This window comes from Clarias gariepinus, chromosome 28 (assembly GCF_024256425.1).
Source record: "Clarias gariepinus isolate MV-2021 ecotype Netherlands chromosome 28, CGAR_prim_01v2, whole genome shotgun sequence".
Taxonomy (NCBI): domain Eukaryota; kingdom Metazoa; phylum Chordata; class Actinopteri; order Siluriformes; family Clariidae; genus Clarias; species Clarias gariepinus.
The window spans coordinates 19,024,851-19,045,000 of record NC_071127.1 but is presented as its reverse complement, the minus strand read 5'-3'; the positions used below and the strand labels follow the sequence as shown (position 1 = coordinate 19,045,000).

At 38.4% G+C, this 20,150-nt stretch overlaps 2 protein-coding genes across 3 annotated transcripts in view; both read left to right on the top strand.

The window, feature by feature from the left end:
• Positions 1–19,623, top strand: part of pals2b (protein associated with LIN7 2, MAGUK p55 family member b) — a 23,492-nt gene extending 3,869 nt beyond the window's left edge. The window contains exons 3-12 of one of the 2 annotated variants that reach the window (XM_053490344.1): positions 450–602; positions 730–888; positions 1,066–1,293; positions 1,490–1,621; positions 1,706–1,802; positions 4,015–4,083; positions 4,192–4,353; positions 5,408–5,610; positions 7,926–8,054; positions 18,755–19,623. In XM_053490344.1, coding sequence (XP_053346319.1) covers positions 450–602; positions 730–888; positions 1,066–1,293; positions 1,490–1,621; positions 1,706–1,802; positions 4,015–4,083; positions 4,192–4,353; positions 5,408–5,610; positions 7,926–8,054; positions 18,755–18,931 — 1,509 coding nt within the window. In that variant the 3' untranslated portion in view covers positions 18,932–19,623. Of the gene's footprint in view, positions 1–449; positions 603–729; positions 889–1,065; positions 1,294–1,489; positions 1,622–1,705; positions 1,803–4,014; positions 4,084–4,191; positions 4,354–5,407; positions 5,611–7,925; positions 8,055–8,558; positions 8,851–18,754 lie in introns of those variants that run through there. The other variant, XM_053490345.1, reaches the window with a different exon arrangement.
• Positions 12,506–15,611, top strand: LOC128516051 (coiled-coil domain-containing protein 106-like). Its single transcript, XM_053490346.1, has 4 exons — positions 12,506–12,705; positions 13,463–13,600; positions 13,721–13,939; positions 15,292–15,611. The coding sequence occupies exons 1-4, from the start codon at positions 12,600–12,602 to the stop codon at positions 15,603–15,605; spliced, it is 777 nt and encodes a 258-aa protein (XP_053346321.1). The 5' UTR covers positions 12,506–12,599; the 3' UTR covers positions 15,606–15,611.
• Positions 19,624–20,150: the final 527 nt, after the last annotated feature.

Sequence of the window (20,150 nt, the reverse complement as noted above, 5' to 3'; positions counted from 1 at the left end):
TCACTCACTCATTCACTCACTCATTCACTCATTCACTTACTCATTTACTCACTCACTCACTCACCCACTCATTCACTCTCACTCGCTCATTCACTCACTCACTCACCCATTCACTCACTGACTTATTCACTGACTCATTCACTCACTCACTCATTCACTCACTCACTCACTCACCCATTCACTCACTCACTTATTCACTGACTCATTCACTCACTCACTCATTCACTCACTCACTTACTCACTCACTCATAAAGTCATTTATTCTCAAACACTCCCTCAACTCATGCAGCTCATACATTTATTCACTCATTCACTCTATCATCCACTTGTTTACTGACTTATTCACCCACTCACTGATCATTCATCACTCATTTATTCACTCACTTACATTAGTCATTAGTGTAACTCCTGGCTAACGTGTGTGTGTGTGTGTGTGTGTGTGTGTGCAGGTTCATGAGCGTTTAGAAGATGTAAAGTTACAGGCGGTGCAGGACAATAATGTTGAACTAATAAGTGAGATCCTCGGGATGATCCGCGGCCTGAACGTTAAAGACGAACGAGTCTCAGAGTTACTGAGGATCCTACAGCAGCCTCACTTCCAGGTGTGGAACATCAATGGGATTATTATTTTCACTGTCTCTTCTCTTCTCCTCTCAACTCATCCTGTTTATTCTCTTCTCTTCTCCCATTGTCTCTTCATGAATGTCCCTTACTTCCCCCATGTCTCAGTCTCTCCTGGAGGCTCATGATATGGTGGCATCAAAGCGATATGAGGCTCCTCCTTCACGTCCCGTCGAACCGGCTATAGAAAGAGCAGTCAACAACGCGCTCATGCAAGGCGATGCTGTCCGGATGATCGGCGTCCGCAAGAGAGCAGGAGAGCCTCTGGTTAGTGTGTGTGGTTTGGTGTTGTAGGACGAGGGAGTGTGTATTTCTGATGAACTGAGCATTTGTGATGATGAAGTATCTGTTTTAGAGAAATAGTGCTGGATTTTCCTTCGTATTAACGTGTGTGTGTGTGTGTGTGTGTGTGTGTGTGTGTTTGTGTGTGTGTGTTTAAAATAGGGGGTCACATTCCGGGTGGAGAAGAACGACCTGGTGATCGCTCGGATTCTTCACGGTGGGATGATTGACAGACAGGGCCTGCTCCATGTAGGGGACATCATAAAGGAAGTGAATGGACAGGAAGTGAGTAACAACCCCCTGGAGTTACAGGAGATCCTGAAGGAGTGCAGTGAAGGAATCACTTTTAAAATCCTGCCAAGCTACACAGATGCAGCAGCACCACCACAGGTATCGCTAACACAAGGACACGCTCATACCGCATGCTGCCTGTGGGGGCGCTCAGGAGCTCACGGGGTATCAGGGCTCTTTGTGCTCAAATCCCTTTGAGGAGCCATGGTATCCACACAAATGTCTTTTTATTTTAGTGTGCGTTTGTGATACTGATGAGATAATTGACTGGCTCCTCCCATCATCTCTGTGTTAGGTTTATGTGAAGCCACATTTCGACTACAATCCGGCCAATGACAATCTGATTCCGTGCAGAGAGGCGGCACTCGCCTTCAAGACAGGTGACGTCCTTCAGATAGTGAACAGGGAGGACGTGAACTGGTGGCAGGTACGGGTTCAATGCTTTGGGAAAAGCCTGCGGTCAATTTGGTGAATGGAAACATTTCACTCAAAGTTTGTGTTGTTTTGACAGGCGTGTCATAAGGTGGGAGGAGCTACAGGGTTAATTCCCAGTCAGTTTCTGGAGGAGAAAAGGAAAGCTTTTGTTGCAAAGGACTTGGAAAGTACAGGTACATCTAAACATGAACATCTGGATACATGTACAATAAATTTATAATAGCAGGTTTTTATAATGTAAAAAAAAGTACAAAATAAACAATTTCAGATTGATTTCATATATTATTATTAACGATTTAACACAAAACAGAAGGAATTTTCATGTCCAACTGTACAGTACAGTTTATATTCACAGTTAGATGTGAATTTTTCCTGCTCCGCCTACAGTCGGGCTCGCAGTGGGGAGACCTGAGGTGATGTCCTCTCCACCTCCCTCGCATCTGGTACTTTTGAGAGACATTTATGGCAGTTCAGAGTCACAACGATGTTAATTTAACCCACATGGTGACATGAAAAGAATACGATGTTCAAAATAAAACCATGTGCACCAATGTCATCATCATTCATGAAGGCTCCACCCCACAACCCACTGGACCTGAAGGATCTGCTGCCGATGTCCTGGTGCCAGACACCACGGCACACCCCTACAGTACGTCCCAAGGGGCCAGAGCCACCCCGGTGGTACAAGGGGAACCTACACAATACTGGACATACATAATAGTAGAACCATTTACTCCCACTTAACACCATTTATCAGGCCTTAGTAAGGTTAAGTTTTAATGTTTTCACCATATTTAGTTTTTCACCAGATTAGTCTGATCCGATAGAAGAGCTACTGTACCTCAAATTGCTAAAAAAAGTCAAAGCTGTGCATATGATGCTGCGTAGCTGCAGACTGGTGAGAGCACCCACGCTGACCCGTGTCCACCACCAAAAGCTTCTACAATGGGTACGTGAGATAAGAACAATTGAAAAAGGTGGCCTGTTCTGATAAATCACATTTTTCTTTAATCTCATGTGGATGGCCAGGTGTGTGTGTGTGTGTGTGTGTCACTTACCTGCGGAAGAGATGACACTATTGGAAGAAGGTGAGCTAGTGGAGGCAGTGTGAAGCTCTGGGTGATGTTCTGCTGGGGAACCTTGGTCCTGTCATTCATCTGGTCATGACTTTGACATGTTTCACCTAACTAACCATTGTTGTTGACAATGCATATTTTTGCAGATTTATTAAAAAAGAAAAGCTGAAATATCACATGGGTCTAAGTATTCAGACCCTTTGCTGTGACACTCATATATATATATAACTAAGGTGCTGTTCATTTCTTCTGATCATTCGTGAGATGGTTCTACACCTTCATTTGAGTCCAGCTGTGTTTAATTATACTGATTAGACTTGATTAGGGAAGCCACACACCTGTCTATATAAGACCTTACAGCTCACAATGCATGTCAGAGCAAATGAGAAGCATGAGGTCAACAGAACTGCCTGAAGAGCTCAGAGACAGAATCGTGGCAAGGCACAGATCTCTGTAGAAGCCTCTCCTCAGTGCAGGACACATGAAAGCCTTCTAAAGTTTTCTAAAAAAACACCTGAAGGACTCCAAGATGGTGAGAAATAAGATTCTCTGGTCTGATGAGACCAAGATAGATCTTTTTGGCCTTAATTCAAAAAGGTATGTGTGGAGAAAACCAGGCACTGCTCATCAGCTGTCCAATACAGTCCCAACAGTGAAGCATGGTGGTGGCAACATCATGCTGTGGGGGTGTTTTTCAGCTGCAGGGACAGGGCGACTGGTTTCAATCAAGGGAAAAATGAATGCAGGGATATCCTGTACGAAAACCTTCTCCAGAGTGCTCAGGACCTCAGACTGGGCCGAAGGTTTACCTTCCAACAAGCCAATGACAACACAAGTTTGATCCATGGCGGAAAACCTATTACAATAAAGAACTTAAAACAAATCGGATCTGATTCTGACGACTTGGTGTCAGATACCACAGAGATCCAGTGGAGTCCAGGTCCTAGGAGGAACTACATTATATTACACAGGTGGTCATAATGTTGTGGCTGATTGGGGTATTTAATCTTTTCAATGCCGGGGCTTTTCTACAGAATTGTCCAGGGTGAAGATTTATCTATAAAAATAACAACAGTATTTCCAATAATAATTTGTAAAGATGCCAATTAAACTATAACTTCAGGTCCTTCCTGTTCAATAACACTGAAGTGGATGCAGTTGAATATTGTCCTGCTGCCAGACACTAGAGGGTCTTAAAGACTTTTGGCTACATTTTTTGGACCTGATTTGACCTTTACCCATGGTGTATACTACACAGTAATTTGTCTGTGTTTATAATCTGTTGGATCCTCTTCCCTTTTACTGCAAGGGATCTTATGTGGGACAGTGAACGGTAAAATGAAGAAGAAAAAGATGTACATGACTTCGAGGAATGCAGGTACGTCCCTCAGTGCTTTATTCTCTGATGGATGTTGACACCCAGCTGTTGGATGCGGATGTGAATGAATGTGTTGTATTTAATGGCATTACATGGAACATACTGTAGACTTTGACCGTCATGAGCTGCAGATCTATGAGGAGGTAGCATGCATGCCTCCATTCCAGAGGAGAACACTGGTTCTGATCGGAGCGCAGGGCGTGGGACGCCGCAGCCTGAAGAACCGCCTGCTGGTGCTACATCCTGACCGCTATGGAACCACAGTACCATGTGAGTACGGGCATTAACATTTCAAATGGCATTTAAACTTTGAATTGAATTGCTTTCCCGGTCAAAATTTAAATAGTTGTTATAAACATCCACTTGTCAGTTCAACAGTGTGTAACAAGGCTCTATGGGTTACATTTCTAATGAGCACTTTGTTCACTTTTCCTTTAGCAGTTTTATGAGCACGTGTGAGAGTCGGTCTGTACGGTACAGAAAGCGAAGAGAGCAGCTTCCTGCCAAAAACATTCAAAACCAGTCACAGAACTACTTTGCGGAAGACATTTAATAATACTGTTCTTTGACTCTTTAGTAGCTTCACTAAAGTTTCCCTTTTGCGTTCCTCCCAGTCATCATGAGGTCAGCATAGTGACGGGTTCATGACTCACTTCCCTGCTTACACGGCTAACACGAGCTACAAAGCTAACTAGCATCTAACACAAAGCCGAATTCCAACTCCGTCTCTAACCCCTGATTAAGGGAACTACTTAATGTGTGGAACAAGAGATTCTACACCTTACAGTGCGCACTAGCTTCCCATTGTACACTATTCCAATCAATTTAATTTAATTCACTTTCATTTGTGAAGCGTTTTTTACTGGTGGCAACACACTGTTTGGTATCGACCCAAGAACACTGAGTTAGATAGACATAAAGAGAAGTGTGGGAGATCTACAGGACTGTCCCAGCGCTGTTTAGGAGAAACTCTGAACTGATTCTCAGTAAAACATAAAGATGTCTTTCAGGAGGCGCAGGTTGACCTCATAGTTACTCTTCTTAAAACTGAACCATATTGCTGTTAATCGTTAGAAGAGGGATTTCAGCTGTTTGTCTCTGGGACAGTCCACACTCATACAACAATCTGGCCTTTAAAAATCAGATATTTCTTTGGAGATGTCACTTTTAGATGTGTTTAAAAACAGAAAAGGTTTCAAGTGTTGTTGGAAGAGAAAGACAAATGCATGAATGTAAGAGCTTGTCCACTCTCTGACAATTCAGTCGGGAAAAGGCCACGTGTCTTACGCAGAGACACGTCCTTACATCCTTTCCTGTCACTCAGTCACGTCTCGAAGACCACGAGAGGACGAGCACAATGGTCAGAGTTACCGGTTTGTGACACGGATGGACATGGAGATGGACATTAAACTGGGATGCTTCCTGGAGCACGGCGAGTACGACGGCAACCTGTATGGCACCAAGATGAGTTCCGTCCATGAGGTGGTGAACACGGGACGCACCTGCATCCTGGACGTCAACCCCCAGGTGCATAAACTCACACCATTCAATTCTCTTCTTTAACATACATTAAAATATTTTTGAGTTTAGCTTTGGCCTGTTTCAACTAAGATTTCTTCTTAATAAGTACAAAATCTCCACTGATACGCACACACACACACACACACACACACACACACGTTTGTCTTAATATCCTCCACAGTGCATTCAATTAATATTATTATTAATGCAGCCATCTAACACAAGGAGCGTTTTTAGGATTTTATATATATATATATGTGTGTGTGTGTGTGTGTGTGTGTGCGTGTTGGGGCCAAGTCACCGGTCAAAGGGGCCCATGGGAAATCAGATTCAATTAGAGATACTTGAGTGATTGACGGGGCTCCGAGCCCATGACGTTTGGCGGTGTCAGGTTGACAGTACATTTGCCAAAAAGCTTTGGTCTACATGTCCTTCGATGTGCTCAGGACTGCAAGAGACAACAAGAGACTTTAAGTTTTATGATGAAATCAGAAGAACTCAGACGCTGATATTCAGAAGTTACTCATAAATTACACAACTGCTTTATTTTTAGTATTTATCTTTTTCATATTAATTGCTTTGATTTATTTTTTCCAATAACCTCACCGTCCGGTGTCACCCAGAGGAGGACGTGATCCCTGTCCCCACTGTTGTGTCTGTCTTGCTCATTAATAACATATTTATATATTTTACATTTATACCTGGACTTAGTATATTTCTGTAAAGCTGTTTTCAGTGTCTGTACCGTATATAAATAAAATGGAACTGAATCTGTTGGACTCGGCCAGACACAGGCAGCTCTTTATCAGCTGGACTCCTGGGCATTTTCCAGAAATAGATTAAAATCTGTAATAAGCTCGCCAGAGTCTGGAGTGGTGATGAAATACTTCCAAAGACCACAGGGGAAAAAACCTTAAGGGGAAACCAGACTGGAAAGGAAACACATCCTGTTCTGGTGGTTCATTCTACGTCATTAGTTCTCCATAACTGTTTGCTATAAAGTCAGTGAATGTGGGAGTGTGGGAGTGAAGTTCCTCTTTCAGAAGGAAAAGAAGAAGCATTATTTGTCATGACCAGGGGTAGCTCAGTGGTTAAAGGCATTGCACTATGGTTTGGAAGATCCCAGGTTTAAACCCCACAACCACCAAGTTGCCACTGTTGGGTCCTTGAGCGCGGCCCTTAACCCTCACCTGCTCAGATGTGTAATGAGATAAAAATGGATAAGAGCGTCTGCCTAAATACCTAAATGTAAATTACATACCATGAGACTCGGACAATTCCTGAAAATAACTGAAGGTCATCCAGGTATTGAAGATGTAACATTGAGGGTATTGTGGCAGGCAAACCCACAGGCTCCACGGTTTCCAGTCAGGCAGGCCCGCATCCACCCGCACGTGCAGTTGCTAGGCAACAACGCCATGATGGCAATCAGGGGGATGCATGACACCTGGACCGATGTCTATATAGGCCCCTGACACGAAGCAACAGACGTGTGGACATTACGCAATAAATAAATAAATAAATAAATAAAGTGGTCTAAAGATTCTAAGAATTATTTGTTATTTTATGCAATGAAATTATATTACAATCAATATTTAGTATGAAGTTCTTTATTCTTCAAAACCTGCTGGACATAAACAGTTAAAAACACATCTGCAGTACTCTGGTGTCCAGCTCAGTTCGGGCTGTAAAACACCAACACCTAAACACACCTGTGGAACCTGGTCATTAACACACACACACTCGATCCATTAACAAAATCTCTTCAGCCTGAAAGGTGAGAACTAATTAATGACATCTCACTTTTCTATGCACAGCGAGAATTATAATACACGGCATAAGTTGAGTTAATAGTGTTGGCCACCAGCGTATTGTCTCAAACACACGAGAGAGAGAGAGAGAGAAATAGAGAGAGAGAGAGGGAGAGCACTAACCCTGCGTGTCCTTTCCTTTTTTCTCTCCCTACATGGATGGTTTATTTCGTTTGTTTCCCGTTCTGTTAAATCCACTGTCACTGCTGTTTAATTCCAAATTAGCCTCCTCACTTTATCAATAATGTTTCTTATTAAGATGATGCCAATGATTTGAACTGAACTGATCTGATCCTTAGACCAAAAATAAATAAGACAAATTTAATTCACACTGGAAATAAAATACAGTTTTATATCTGTGCATTAGTTCCAGTGTATTTCAGTTCTGTTCTAATTCCCTAATTCATGTCATCTCTTGTGACACAGTCCACATGTTGTACAGTCTACAAGTGATCTGATCAGTCCTGGACGCAGATGAACTCATACTAAAGACCATGTTTCTTCCCACAGGCTCTGAAGGTGCTGAGAACAGCGGAGTTTATGCCCTATGTGGTGTTCATCGCCGCTCCTGAGTTCGAGACGCTGAAAGCTTTACACTCAGCCGCTGTCCAGGCTGGAATCACCACCAAACAGCTCTCAGTACGTCGATGGTCTTATTACATGGTAGTCCAAAAACTATTAAACATGCATACTAACTTATATCCAACACACACACACACACACAAACACACACACACACACACACACACACACACACACAGAAGTAAACTTCTTCTTGAGTTTCTCGTGGTTTTATATCATGTTAATTCTTGAGCGCTCGGGTCATGTGACATTGTGTGACTACCAGCATGTCACTCAAATGAGATCTTAAAATGCGTTGATTAACTATAACTTGTTATAAATAATTATTCATTTTTACAAGAACATCACTTCAGTTCAAACTGAATTTAAATTTTTTTAAAAGTCTGATGAACTCAAGTCTACGTAGTGAATCCGTATAGAGCGCACCCTAGTGGTGGGTACAGAAGAACACCTTACAATGGTGATGATAGACGCACTGTTTTTTAATCTGTTAACACGTTCATTTCTCCAGTTCTAATATACCGTATGTGCATGAACTGTTTTATTTGCACCTCTTTTCAGTTCAGTGTGGTGCCATGTTGCAGCTCCTTGAGGGGCACCGCCCTGTCTGCCTCAACGCCAAACTCCAGCAATGCTAATGAGTTACCGTGAGAGTGTGGACAAAGACAAACTGCAGTGAAAGAGGAGCGAATGTCCCGACATATCAGGCAATAATCCGGAGCGAGACTTAGAGCTAGTGATGCATTGAGTCTGGTGCTGTGGATCAGTTTATCAGCTCATTTCCCCAAACACACGACGATAACGATGCGGTAACGATGGCCTTGACTAATCACTGCCCAAAGTGCCAAAGCATTAAAAAATAAAGTTAATTCTGTTTATTATTGTAGCAAAATGATGTTGGATGTTGGTAATAAAACAAGGCCACATGGTGCATAATAAGTTCTCTTCTGCCTTTAGTGATCCTCCATCAGCTCTCAGTCCGCTGTGTCACAAATGAGGAAGTGGAAGTCGTACTGTTTGTGAACAACTACACACGCACAGCCCATTATTACTGCAGCTTCCCTATAAAGCACGAGAAATTTAAGGAAACATCTGGACTTGGACTCTGAGATTGCGACAAAGAAATGGCTTTGAGAAACCATAACGCATTTTTTTTACCTTTAACATGTTTATCACTTCTCCATAAACACACGTGAAGTCATATTTTACATCCAGCCATGTAATTGATTTCAGTCGCATTTTTAACAACAAAAAAATTCAATTTGTGGCAATAGTTTGGAGAAAAACCACATACGAGTGTGACGAGTGTGTAAATCCTTCACGATTCACATGAGGAGGATTTAATAAAAACCCCATCAGACTTAGTTATATATTTTTATCGGTAACACTTTATAATAACTACACCCTATGAATCATTAGTTAAGCATTGGTAAATAGTTAATCAATCATTTATAAAGCATTGTTCCTGCATTAATAGACATTAGTAAGCAGTTTATAAATACAGCTATACATGCTTTATTCTTCCTTTATAAGCATCTATATAATATGCTTAATAATTGTATTTTCATACTTTATTAAGAATCTGTTAATCATTTCTAAATTAAGCATTACATTATTTAAAAACCGATTAGTTAGTAATTGTAAGTGGTTCATGAGATCATTTAGAACGTGTTAGTAAATGATTCATAAACCATTTGAATGCACATTTATACATCTTATTATTCAGACATATATTAACAGTTTGTCAGTGTGTTAATAAATGCTTTATTAACACACATTCCTACTGTAACTCATAATTAATTTAGGTAGTTATAAAACATTTACTAGCTGTCAGTTAATGGTTTTTGTGAGCTCATCTAAAGTGAGGACTATTTATGCCTTGTAAAGGGTATACAAATGAGATTTAAAGGCACATTTATCTTCTAAACAGAAAAAGGAAAACACAACACAGAGGGAAACATAAAAATATTTATTTCAAGATGCAAAAAAATAAATAAACCATACAACTGTACATATAAATTAATATAAAATAATTTGATATAATATGAAAAATAAACCTCTGTAAAAATAAAAACAACAAATATGCACTTGATGAATGTTTCAATGAAATAAAATTTAAAATATACTTCTGCAGTGTCAGGTATAAAATAGAAAAATTAACTAAATAAGCAACAAAAGTAACTAAATTAACAACAACAAAAAAGTTTGTTTCATGGCTGGGTGATTGTGCAAATAGTGAATCACAAAGAAGTGGCAAAAAAGCCACACAAAATTTTGATAAAAGCAAAAAATAAAAATAAAACAAAAAAAATCTACATTTCAAACTATTACATTTCACTACTTGTACCTCCTTAAAATGTCATGAATCAATCTGCCAAATGCACCATCAGAGTGTTTCTTTGCCAGCCATTCATTCCACTCAATCACTGCAAGGTGGTCAGAAAGCAAACTCTCTGTGCGATTTCCTCTAAGCCTCCAAATCTGCTCCTTGTAGGATCTCCAGCCCCTCTTAATATGTTGGGTATGGGCACCAGTGTGGGGATCTACATACCACCTGCTGTGGTTGACAGTGTGATGGTTGTACCCTAGTTCAGGGAGTATGCGATAAGCACGCCACTCGTCACTGATAATTGATGACCCAGGCCTCACATGATGCGCAACCAAGGGCACTAGATCTCTTTGAGTTCTCCTCTCCAGAAGACGTAGAATAGGTTTTCTAGATTTTTGCTGCTGATGATATTTCACACCTAACATCCCAAAAACCCACTTCTTTCTTTTCCACCCTCCAGCCATTCTTCCTTTACCATACTAATGGAGAAAAAACACAACAAATACAGACATAAAAAAATAGCCATTTTACACATTTATTTACATTAACTATTGCTATAACATAACTTTCTTTTGTGACGAAAATGGCTTTCGTCGATCACAACAAACTCCCTTCTTCCACCGATTTGCTGGCCTGTACGCCTTCTCATCCTTTCAACTGCTATGACACAGACCTCCCTTATTTTCTTTGCCATTTTAGTAAGAGTAGCTGAACTACTTGCAATTCTGTCATCCATCATGTCTATCTGGCGTAACCAGCTAAAATGGTTTAAGGTCAGTTATTTGTATTGTTTGCTGTAGTGTGTCAGTGGGAAATATCAGATTACATTTCCAAACATTTATTCTGCCATTAATTGTAATAATCCAGTGTGATTTTTGTTTGCACAAAGAGTTTGACAACAGCCACACAGGATCTGTTCTCATTATCATCCAGAACAGAACAAACTGTATTTAGTCTGAACAAAAGACAGACTAAATCCAGAAGAACTGTGGCAATGTCTCCAAGATGCTTTAAGAGACCTACCTGCAAAGGCAAAAGTTGTTTTAAATGAATGAATGAAAAAAAAATGCATAAAACTGTTAACAGTACTGCAGTATGCAGGTAGGTTTCTTGAAGCATCTTGGCGACATTGTCACAGTTCTTCTGGGTTTAGTCTGTCTCAGTTTGTTCTGTTTCTTCATGTCATTCCTGAAGGACTGGAAAATGATGATGATGGGATAAGATCTCTGAGTGGAGCACTGGCTGCTGTTAGACAAAACAAAAATGGATGGATCACTGGATTATTACAATCAATGGCAAAATTAATGTTTGGAAATGTTAACTGAAATTTCCTACTGACACCATTTTTTAGCTGGTAAAAAAAACTATGGTTCTAATAATTTTGGCCATCATTGTACATATTTATATTACTACCTGTACATGAACTGCATCCACTTGCTGAAGGAGATCTTTGATCCACTGAAGATTTATTTGTGCCTGACAGACATTTGTTTTGCCCTTCCCTCATGTACTGCTTGTTGACAAATCCTATTGTAAACAATGAAATAAATATTGACATAATTAATAATTAATAAACTGTATATATATATATATATATATATATATATATATATATATATATATATATATAATAAACTGTATAATAATTAATATATAATATTTAATAAACTAATATATATATATATATATATATATATATATATATATATATATATATATATATATATAATCCAAAAACCCACTTTTCTAGGGCTACCATGTGAGATATATATATATATATATATATATATATATATATATATATTTTTTTTTTTTTTATTTTTTTTATTTTTTTTATTATTATTATTTTTTATTTTATTTTATTTTTTTTTACTTACCAAGCATGTTGATCTCCACTGTTTGCCCTTTTCTTCATTTTCATGTTCTGATGGCATATTCTGCATTTCATTTTTGTTTTTAGCAGTTTCCTTCTCTGAAGCCACTTAATAAGCTTCAGAGTGTTTTTTATAGAGCTGGGTTTGTTAATAAGCTTCTTCAGCCGGGTGAATCTGCTCATTTTTTATTATTATTATTATTTTATTATTATTATTAATTAAACGATTACTTTAGAAAGTGGTGAATGTAGAGCAATAGTTAGTTTTTGATCTGACGGAGCGGGAGAAATTGCGCTCCCGCTTTCATGCGTAATCAATACGGGACAAGGGAAAAGTTCCGTGTTCATACGTCATCAACGGGGGACAAAGGAATTGTGCAGCAGCAGTGTTTTAACTAACATGGAGAACTCCGACAAAAGTCGAAAAGGCGTGCGGACCCGGGGCAAAAAGAATGACAACGTGGAGATGGATGCATTGGAGAAGACGTGCGTCAGTGGCACTAGTGGTGAGTATGTTACTCTGTTTACTGACACACATTATTGATGGCTAGCAAGCTATGGCTAGATGCCGGTGTTATGCGCTAAAATGCCCCCCTGCCACGGATTGCCCCCCCTACATAACCCTAGGCACGTGACAGCCGTCGAGACGATTAATACAAATCCCCAAAAATGATTATGGCACATTTCTTTTGTAGGGGTTTGTCAATGTACAAATAACAAATTATTTATTACAATTTACACTAAATAAATATTGTTTGTGGTGAAAAATGACAGGAAACGATTTTTATTATAAAATAAGCAATATAAAAATATACATTTTGTATATGAAAAAATATATCATTTATGTATTTTTCCCCTATACACATTTTTTAATATTGCTCATTTTATAATTAAATTTGTTTGTTATCATTTGTAATTTGTAAACCACAAACCTATTAATTAATGTTCTAATATAATATTTTAAAAAGTGTGTGTGTGTGTGTGTGTGTGTGTGTGTGTGTGTGGCAGGGGGGGCATTTTAGAGCATAACACCGGGCTTGCAGGGGGGGCGGGGGCAGGAGCGATGCGATGCACTGTACTGCATGCTCTCTCAGGCAGGCTGGTTGTCAAAATGTCACTTTTGTCATTCAAAATTTGACTCTCTTAATGTAATGTACAGAGGTGGCCTGGGATAAGAGTTTGTTAGATAACAAGAAAGTAAATGGAAAGTTCTCAGTTAATTTAGTACATTACTTTCAATTTTGTACATTTACTTTCAAATAGGTGTCTCCTTGGCCTCCACTGCACACCTGGCAGACAAAAACAAATCCCATGAGTTGGAGGTGTATAAATTGAGAGTAGAAGACAAAATTGATGAGCTGACCAAGGAGAGGGACTATTTAAAAGAGCAACTGGCATCTGGTAAGTCTCACAACACGTTTTTAAATTACAGTACTGTTGTTATTATGTGAGTTCAGATTTGTGTTCCTGCATACCATGTGATGCAAACTGTGAGCCTTATGTATGTATCCATTTTAACAGCTCTTAATAGAGAGGACACAGGTTCCAGTCAGGCACTTCCCTTATCATCAGATTCCTCCAGTGATGGCTCAGATGAATCTTCCTCTGAAACTATGTCTGACTCGTCCTCTACATCCTCATTAGAGGTGGACAGGAAGAAGAAGAGGACGAAAAGCAAGGGGAAAGGAAAAAAGCATCACAAGAAGTCAAAGAAAATGGAAATGAAGACACGTCAAAGAGGTTAGAATGCTATTTAAACCCTTACCAGTCACTGGTTTATGGTTTGCCACTGTTTACGCTGGGTTCAAAAGTTTGGTATCAGTTATATTTTTAACATTTAAAGTAAGGAAAAATAAAGGGGAAAAAAACAGTAATATTGTTTAAGAAATAAGATTTTTTTTTTTACAATTTAAAATAGTGGTGTTTTAGTTTAATATACTTTAAAATATAATTAATTCTTGTCATTAAAGCTATTTTTTATTAGTCATTACTATAGTCTTATAAATTATAAATCTAATAAATTGATTTTTAAAATAAATTGTTGCTTTTTTGTTTGTTTTTGGAAACTGTGATACTTTTCCCCAAAAATTATTTGATGAATAAACAGTAAGAAAAGCATTTATTAAAAATAGAAAGAATTAAGGTCAATACATTTTCTTTAAAAAGAAATAATACCTTTATTTAGCAAAGATGTGTTAAATGGATAAGAAATGATAGTAAAGATTTTTTTTTATAAATATTGAACTTTTTATTCTTCAAAGAATCCTGATCACAGATTCCCCCCCCCCCCAAAAAAAAAAAAAAAAAAAAATTAAGCACAACAGTCTCCAACACTGAAATAAATCAGCATATTATAACGCTTTCTGAAGGATCATGTGGCACTGAAGACTGGGGTAATGATGCTGAAAATTCAGCTTTGCATTAATGGAACAAAGGATATTTTAAAGAGTATTATAATTAAAAACTGTTATTGTTAAATTGTAATAACATTTATTTCTGCATTTTTGATCAAATTAATGCAGCCTTAATGAGCATAAGAGACTTATTTAAAAAAAATAAAATACAGTCTTACTGCTCCCAATTTTTTAATGGCAGTGTATTTTTGCTGTACAATTGTTTCTCTTGGCTGGTTCCAATAAAAATAAAAATTGCATTGGGGATTTAGAGGAATAACCTGGAAGACCATCTACATAAGCTTTAACACTTTTTGTTTTGTTAAATCCTTGTAAAAGACTTAAAACAAATTAGAGGGTGACTTAATAAGCTGCATTTACTGCATTAAATTATAATTTCATAAGGAACCAGTTACTTCACTCTGGAAGAACATACAGTAAACTACATAAAACAAATTCCTTTAAGAGAAGTATTCTTTGGTTAGCTAAAGCACTGTGTAAAAAATAAATCAGATCCACATATCAAAATTTTATACCAAATAAAAAATAATACTATTACCGCACGCCGGTATAATAAACAACTTTGTGTCATGATGGAGATTGAAACAATTTATGAGTCAGGTGTGTAAGTGTGTCAATTGGTGTGTAAGAATATCAAAACCAAATACTAACAATAATATTGTGTTTTCTGAATTACAGCTCAAACACCACAGCAGGTAGTGTCCCGTTACAAAAAAATTCTTCGGCACTTCAGTAAAGGAGGGACCATGTCAGCTGCTTTCAAACGTGTTGGCGTGGACCGGAACACAGTAGCAGTCAATGCTCCAATCGCAGAGCTATACATTGCTGCACCTGACAAATTTAAGGATCTTCTTAAAAACCACAGCAGTCAGGTTAAACTAAGTGCATTTGCCACACAGTGTGCTGCCGCAATTAATGATAATTCAGCAATTGAGGATAGAATTAAAGCCCTTAAGGCTTCTGGTAAGCTGTTGCCCCTTAAACGGAAGTGAACTCACCAAAATTATGAACGGTCTGCACTGCTGTTCACTGATGTTTAAAAGTTAATACTGAAGTAGTTTTTTCAAGTTTTGAAATATTTTATATTATCATTATTTTTTATAAAAATATAATTTGTTGTATTTTATAATCCATTGTTGGTACTGATTGTTGATACAGTTGTACGGTTTCATTTCTTTTGCATCTTGAAATAAATATTTTTATGTTTCCCTCTGTGTTGTGTTTTCCTTTTTCTGTTTAGAAGATAAATGTGCCTTTAAATCTCATTTGTATACCCTTTACAAGGCATAAATAGTCCTCACTTTAGATGAGCTCACAAAAACCATTAACTGACAGCTAGTAAATGTTTTATAACTACCTAAATTAATTATGAGTGACAGTAGGAATGTGTGTTAATAAAGCATTTATTAACACACTGACAAACTGTTAATATATGTCTGAATAATAAGATGTATAAATGTGCATTCAAATGGTTTATGAATCATTTACTAACACGTTCTAAATGATCTCATGAACCACTTACAATTACTAACTAATCGGTTTTTAAATAATGTAATGCTTAATTTAGAAATGATTAACAGATTCTTAATAAAGTATGAAAATACAATTATTAAGCATATTATATAGATGCTTATAAAGCAAGAATAAAGCATGTATAGCTGTATTTATAAACTGCTTACTAATGTCTATTAATGCAGGAACAATGCTTTATAAATGATTGATTAACTAGTTACCAATGCTTAACTAATGATTCATAGGGTGTAGTTATAATAAAGTGTTACCTTTTTATCTTGTTTACCTTGTTTATCCTTTTTTCACTCTAACATAACTCCATTAACATACCAAAGACATGAGCTTGTGTTTCAGCTGGAATAAAATAGTAAAAAAACTAAAAAAAAAAATCATTCACATGTTGAGGCGTTTAAATACCAGTCAGGAAGCAACAAGGAAATGTGTGTGATGTCATCCTAAGACCAGACGCTGTGGGCAGAAACAAACGCAGGGCAATGTGCTGGAGTTACTAATCAATTATGCAATCAAATATTAACATCAATTAACATCAACTGATCTACTGAACTGACTGCCAACTAACACCCAGTATGAGTGCAGATCAATCCCTGCTCTCTGTTTCACCCAGATGAGGATGGGTTCCCTGTTGAGTCTGGTTCCTCTCAAGGTTTCTTCCTATTACCATCTCAGGGAGTTTTTCCCTCAGCGCCGTCGCCCTCGGCTCGTTTATCAGGGACGACCTGATCATTCTGATTCATACACATTCACATTCCATACAAACTTAAATAATTCTTATGATTGTGTAAAGCTGCTTTAGGACAATAACAATTGTTAAAAGCGCTATATAAATAAAAATGAATTGAATTGAATTGAACTAATGAGGAAGTGGAAGCAGTAATGCACGTGAAATGTTTCTCTAGTAACAAACGATGCAAAATAATTATTAACGTAGAACAATTGACTTAATGTGACTCGATCACGACTATGACACAGCATCATTTGCAAGTATGATAACTTATGATTTGTTTCATATAAGGTGACTTTGGGTGACCAGAAAGGGGCTTTTATCATTAAAATGCTTCAATTTAAATGCAGTAGGTTATATTCTGTGTCAGGGTTTAGTTGGAACTAAAACAGGTGTAAAACAAAAATATAGTAAGATCTAAATGTCATTATACATCAGTGAGTGGCGGGTGAGTGATCTGATTGGATGAGAGAGCAGAACAGCACTGGGACATTTAACTATGTGTATCGCTCCGCGTCTCTGGTGTCCTAACAATCGTTAAGTAGACTAACGGACAGTCGCAGGACGGGTAGCTCGGTGCGGTCCACAGTGCTGGAGAGAAGAGAGAGAGAAAGAGTCAAACCCATCACTTTCAGCATGAAGACGCATCTGATAACATTACATCATCTTAAACAACACTTTGCTCCGTTGTTCTGAATCTGAATCCTCTAAACTCTCAGCCTTGTTCTGTTCATGTGTAGTGTGAGCTACAGAGCTGTAACACGAGGCTGAATCCCAAGTCCGTGTCTAACCCCTGACTCTCGTTCACATCGCTTGGGCTCCAGCACAACAGCATGGCCTTGAATGTGATATTGCTTAATTATAATGTATTTTTAAGCAAACATATATTAATTCTAATTGCACGGTTTATAGTGTAAAAACTGCTTAACAGTTCGGCTGGATTGATTAACAGAATGAGAAGGTGTGAATGATGTCCTGTTATCACTGTACTGTTCCTGAACTTATGATTCGTACATAATTTGTGTTGTGTTCGTGTTTAATGCGGTCGGCCATATCCTGTGCCAGGGTTTAGTTTAGAATTAGAATAATTGGGAAGAAAAAATATATAGATAAATATAAGATGACTTTAAATGACTAAATGACTTTATACATGAGTTAGTGCCGACCGAGTAATCTGATTGGACCAGGTGAGTGGTGATATAAAGTGGTAAAGCGCTCGCCCTATCATCCGGGGAGCGCTGGTTCGATTTCCGGCTGATGCAGAGAGAGCTGATTGGCCGAGCTCTCTCAGAGGGGAGGGGTGAGAGGTACTTGTGCTCACACATTAATCACGGCTCTACAGCCAATCAGGGCGTCTGTGAGCTCACGCACGCAGAAGGAGCGGATAGCGCTTTCCTCCGAGTCTGTTTGAAAAGCAGTTTGAAAAGATGCAGTCGGCTGACGTCACGCGGTTCGAAGGAAACCCATGATAGTCTTCGGCCCTCCCGGCTGAGTGGTAGTAGTAGCCTTAATGTGGAGCCCCCTAGTGACGGGGAGGAATTGGCCACGACTAAATTAGGGAGAAAATTGGAAAAAAAAAAACCCAAAAAAAATAATGTTTCACTCCACATCACTGGTGTTCTAACAATCGTAAATTACACTAATCTCTCAGTCAGCACGTGGGTGAGACGAGGTCTAGACGGTCTGCAGTACTGAGGAGAGAGCAGTGGCCTGACAAAACCCACATTCACAACCAGATTTTGTTATGATGAAAGCATGCGTTAACACTCATACCTGCTTACACGTTAGTGTTGATAGTCACGTGTCACCTGGACCTGATCACGGTATCGTGGGTCTCTTTACACAAACACATGAACAAATTGATTAACAAAGTATTTTTCCTCTCAGGACATGGATCTGAAGAGGAGAGTGGATGAGAGCGCTCGCATTCTGCAGACTTACGGACACTACTTCGACCTCACCGTCGTGAACGACAACCTGGACACCGCGTTTGAGACACTGCACACGGCTGTGGACAAACTGTACGCTGAGCCACAGTGGGTTCCTGTCAGCTGGGTTTACTAACGCTGTGTGTGTGTGTGTGTGTGTGTGTGTGTGTGTGTGTGTGTGTGTGTGTGAGCTCTGCAGCAACTAATTTGGTTTCGTACAGAAGTCCTCTGGGCTGTTCTGTTTATGTCATATATAAAGGTTTCTATGTATAAGAATGGAGAATTTGAGACGTCACGATGTCCCACGTGTCCCTTCTGTACACGTCATAACCCACCTGCAACAAACTGCTTCTTTATTTATCTGTTAATCGTTTTGTTTCTCTGTTCTGATTTTAGTTAAATGTTTAAATGTTATAGAATTTGTCAGGGAACGTATTGTTAAGTTTATCTTGTGTGTGTGTGTGTGTGTGTGTGTATAATTTTAGCAAAGTGTTTCATGTTGTTCCTCATGAAGCTTTTGGAGGTTATTTTGACCCTGACCTCCAGAAATGCTGGTTCCACAGTATTTAGTCTGCCGTGTCAAGCCAACCTTGTGTGTGTTCTGCTGCTCGTCTTTAACCCTTTTATCATCTTAAGCAAGTCTAAAAAGTATTTTATATCCAGATGTAACTCTTTGCTACATTGTGTATTACTGAATTGTTTATGTGGAGTGGCCGAGAGCTTCTTACATGATCCTGAACAACAGAGAACCTACAGAACAGGACGATGCAGTCGTCTGATCTACCTGGTCTTATCTGAAGAATTAATTAATTAAAATGAAATAAAATAAATACAAATAATTATAATTATAAAAATGTAGTATATATTATTTATATTCTGCAGAAACAAATGTGACTTTGTATATCAGTAAAGGAAACAACATCTATCTATAGTTACTACTTTTACAGCCATACACACAGTTTCCTTTAATATTTTTTGCTGTTGTATTTTGTAAAATAATTGGCACCCTTGGAGAATACTCTAAAGAAGTACAGTGAGACCAAAGGAATTAAATTTTTTTAATTAATTTATTAGTTTTTTTTTTTTTAATATTGCTTTAATATGAATAGGAATGTTTTTGTCACCTTTTTCATAGGAAACATCATCTCGCCATTTATTTACAAAACCAAATAGTTCAACTCACATAAGAAAAAAACCTGTTTAGTTGCACAGATTGGGGAATGGTTACCAAAAAAACAAGGAAATTACAGTAGACACACTCAGGATGAGCCGCATGCTGCCACCACACACAGTGAGATTGATGGTACGAGAGACAGAGATGAGCTCAAAGATCATGTTTAGTTGATTCTTGGAGC

Coding starts and splice junctions, on each gene's coding strand:
- LOC128516051 (XM_053490346.1), top strand. CDS start 12,600: ATGGAGAACTCCGACAAAAGTCGAAAAGGCGTGCGGACCCGGGGCAAA. Junction 13,601..13,720: donor AAAAGAGCAACTGGCATCTG/GTAAGTCTCACA, acceptor CCATTTTAACAG/CTCTTAATAGAGAGGACACA. Junction 13,940..15,291: donor AATGAAGACACGTCAAAGAG/GTTAGAATGCTA, acceptor TCTGAATTACAG/CTCAAACACCACAGCAGGTA.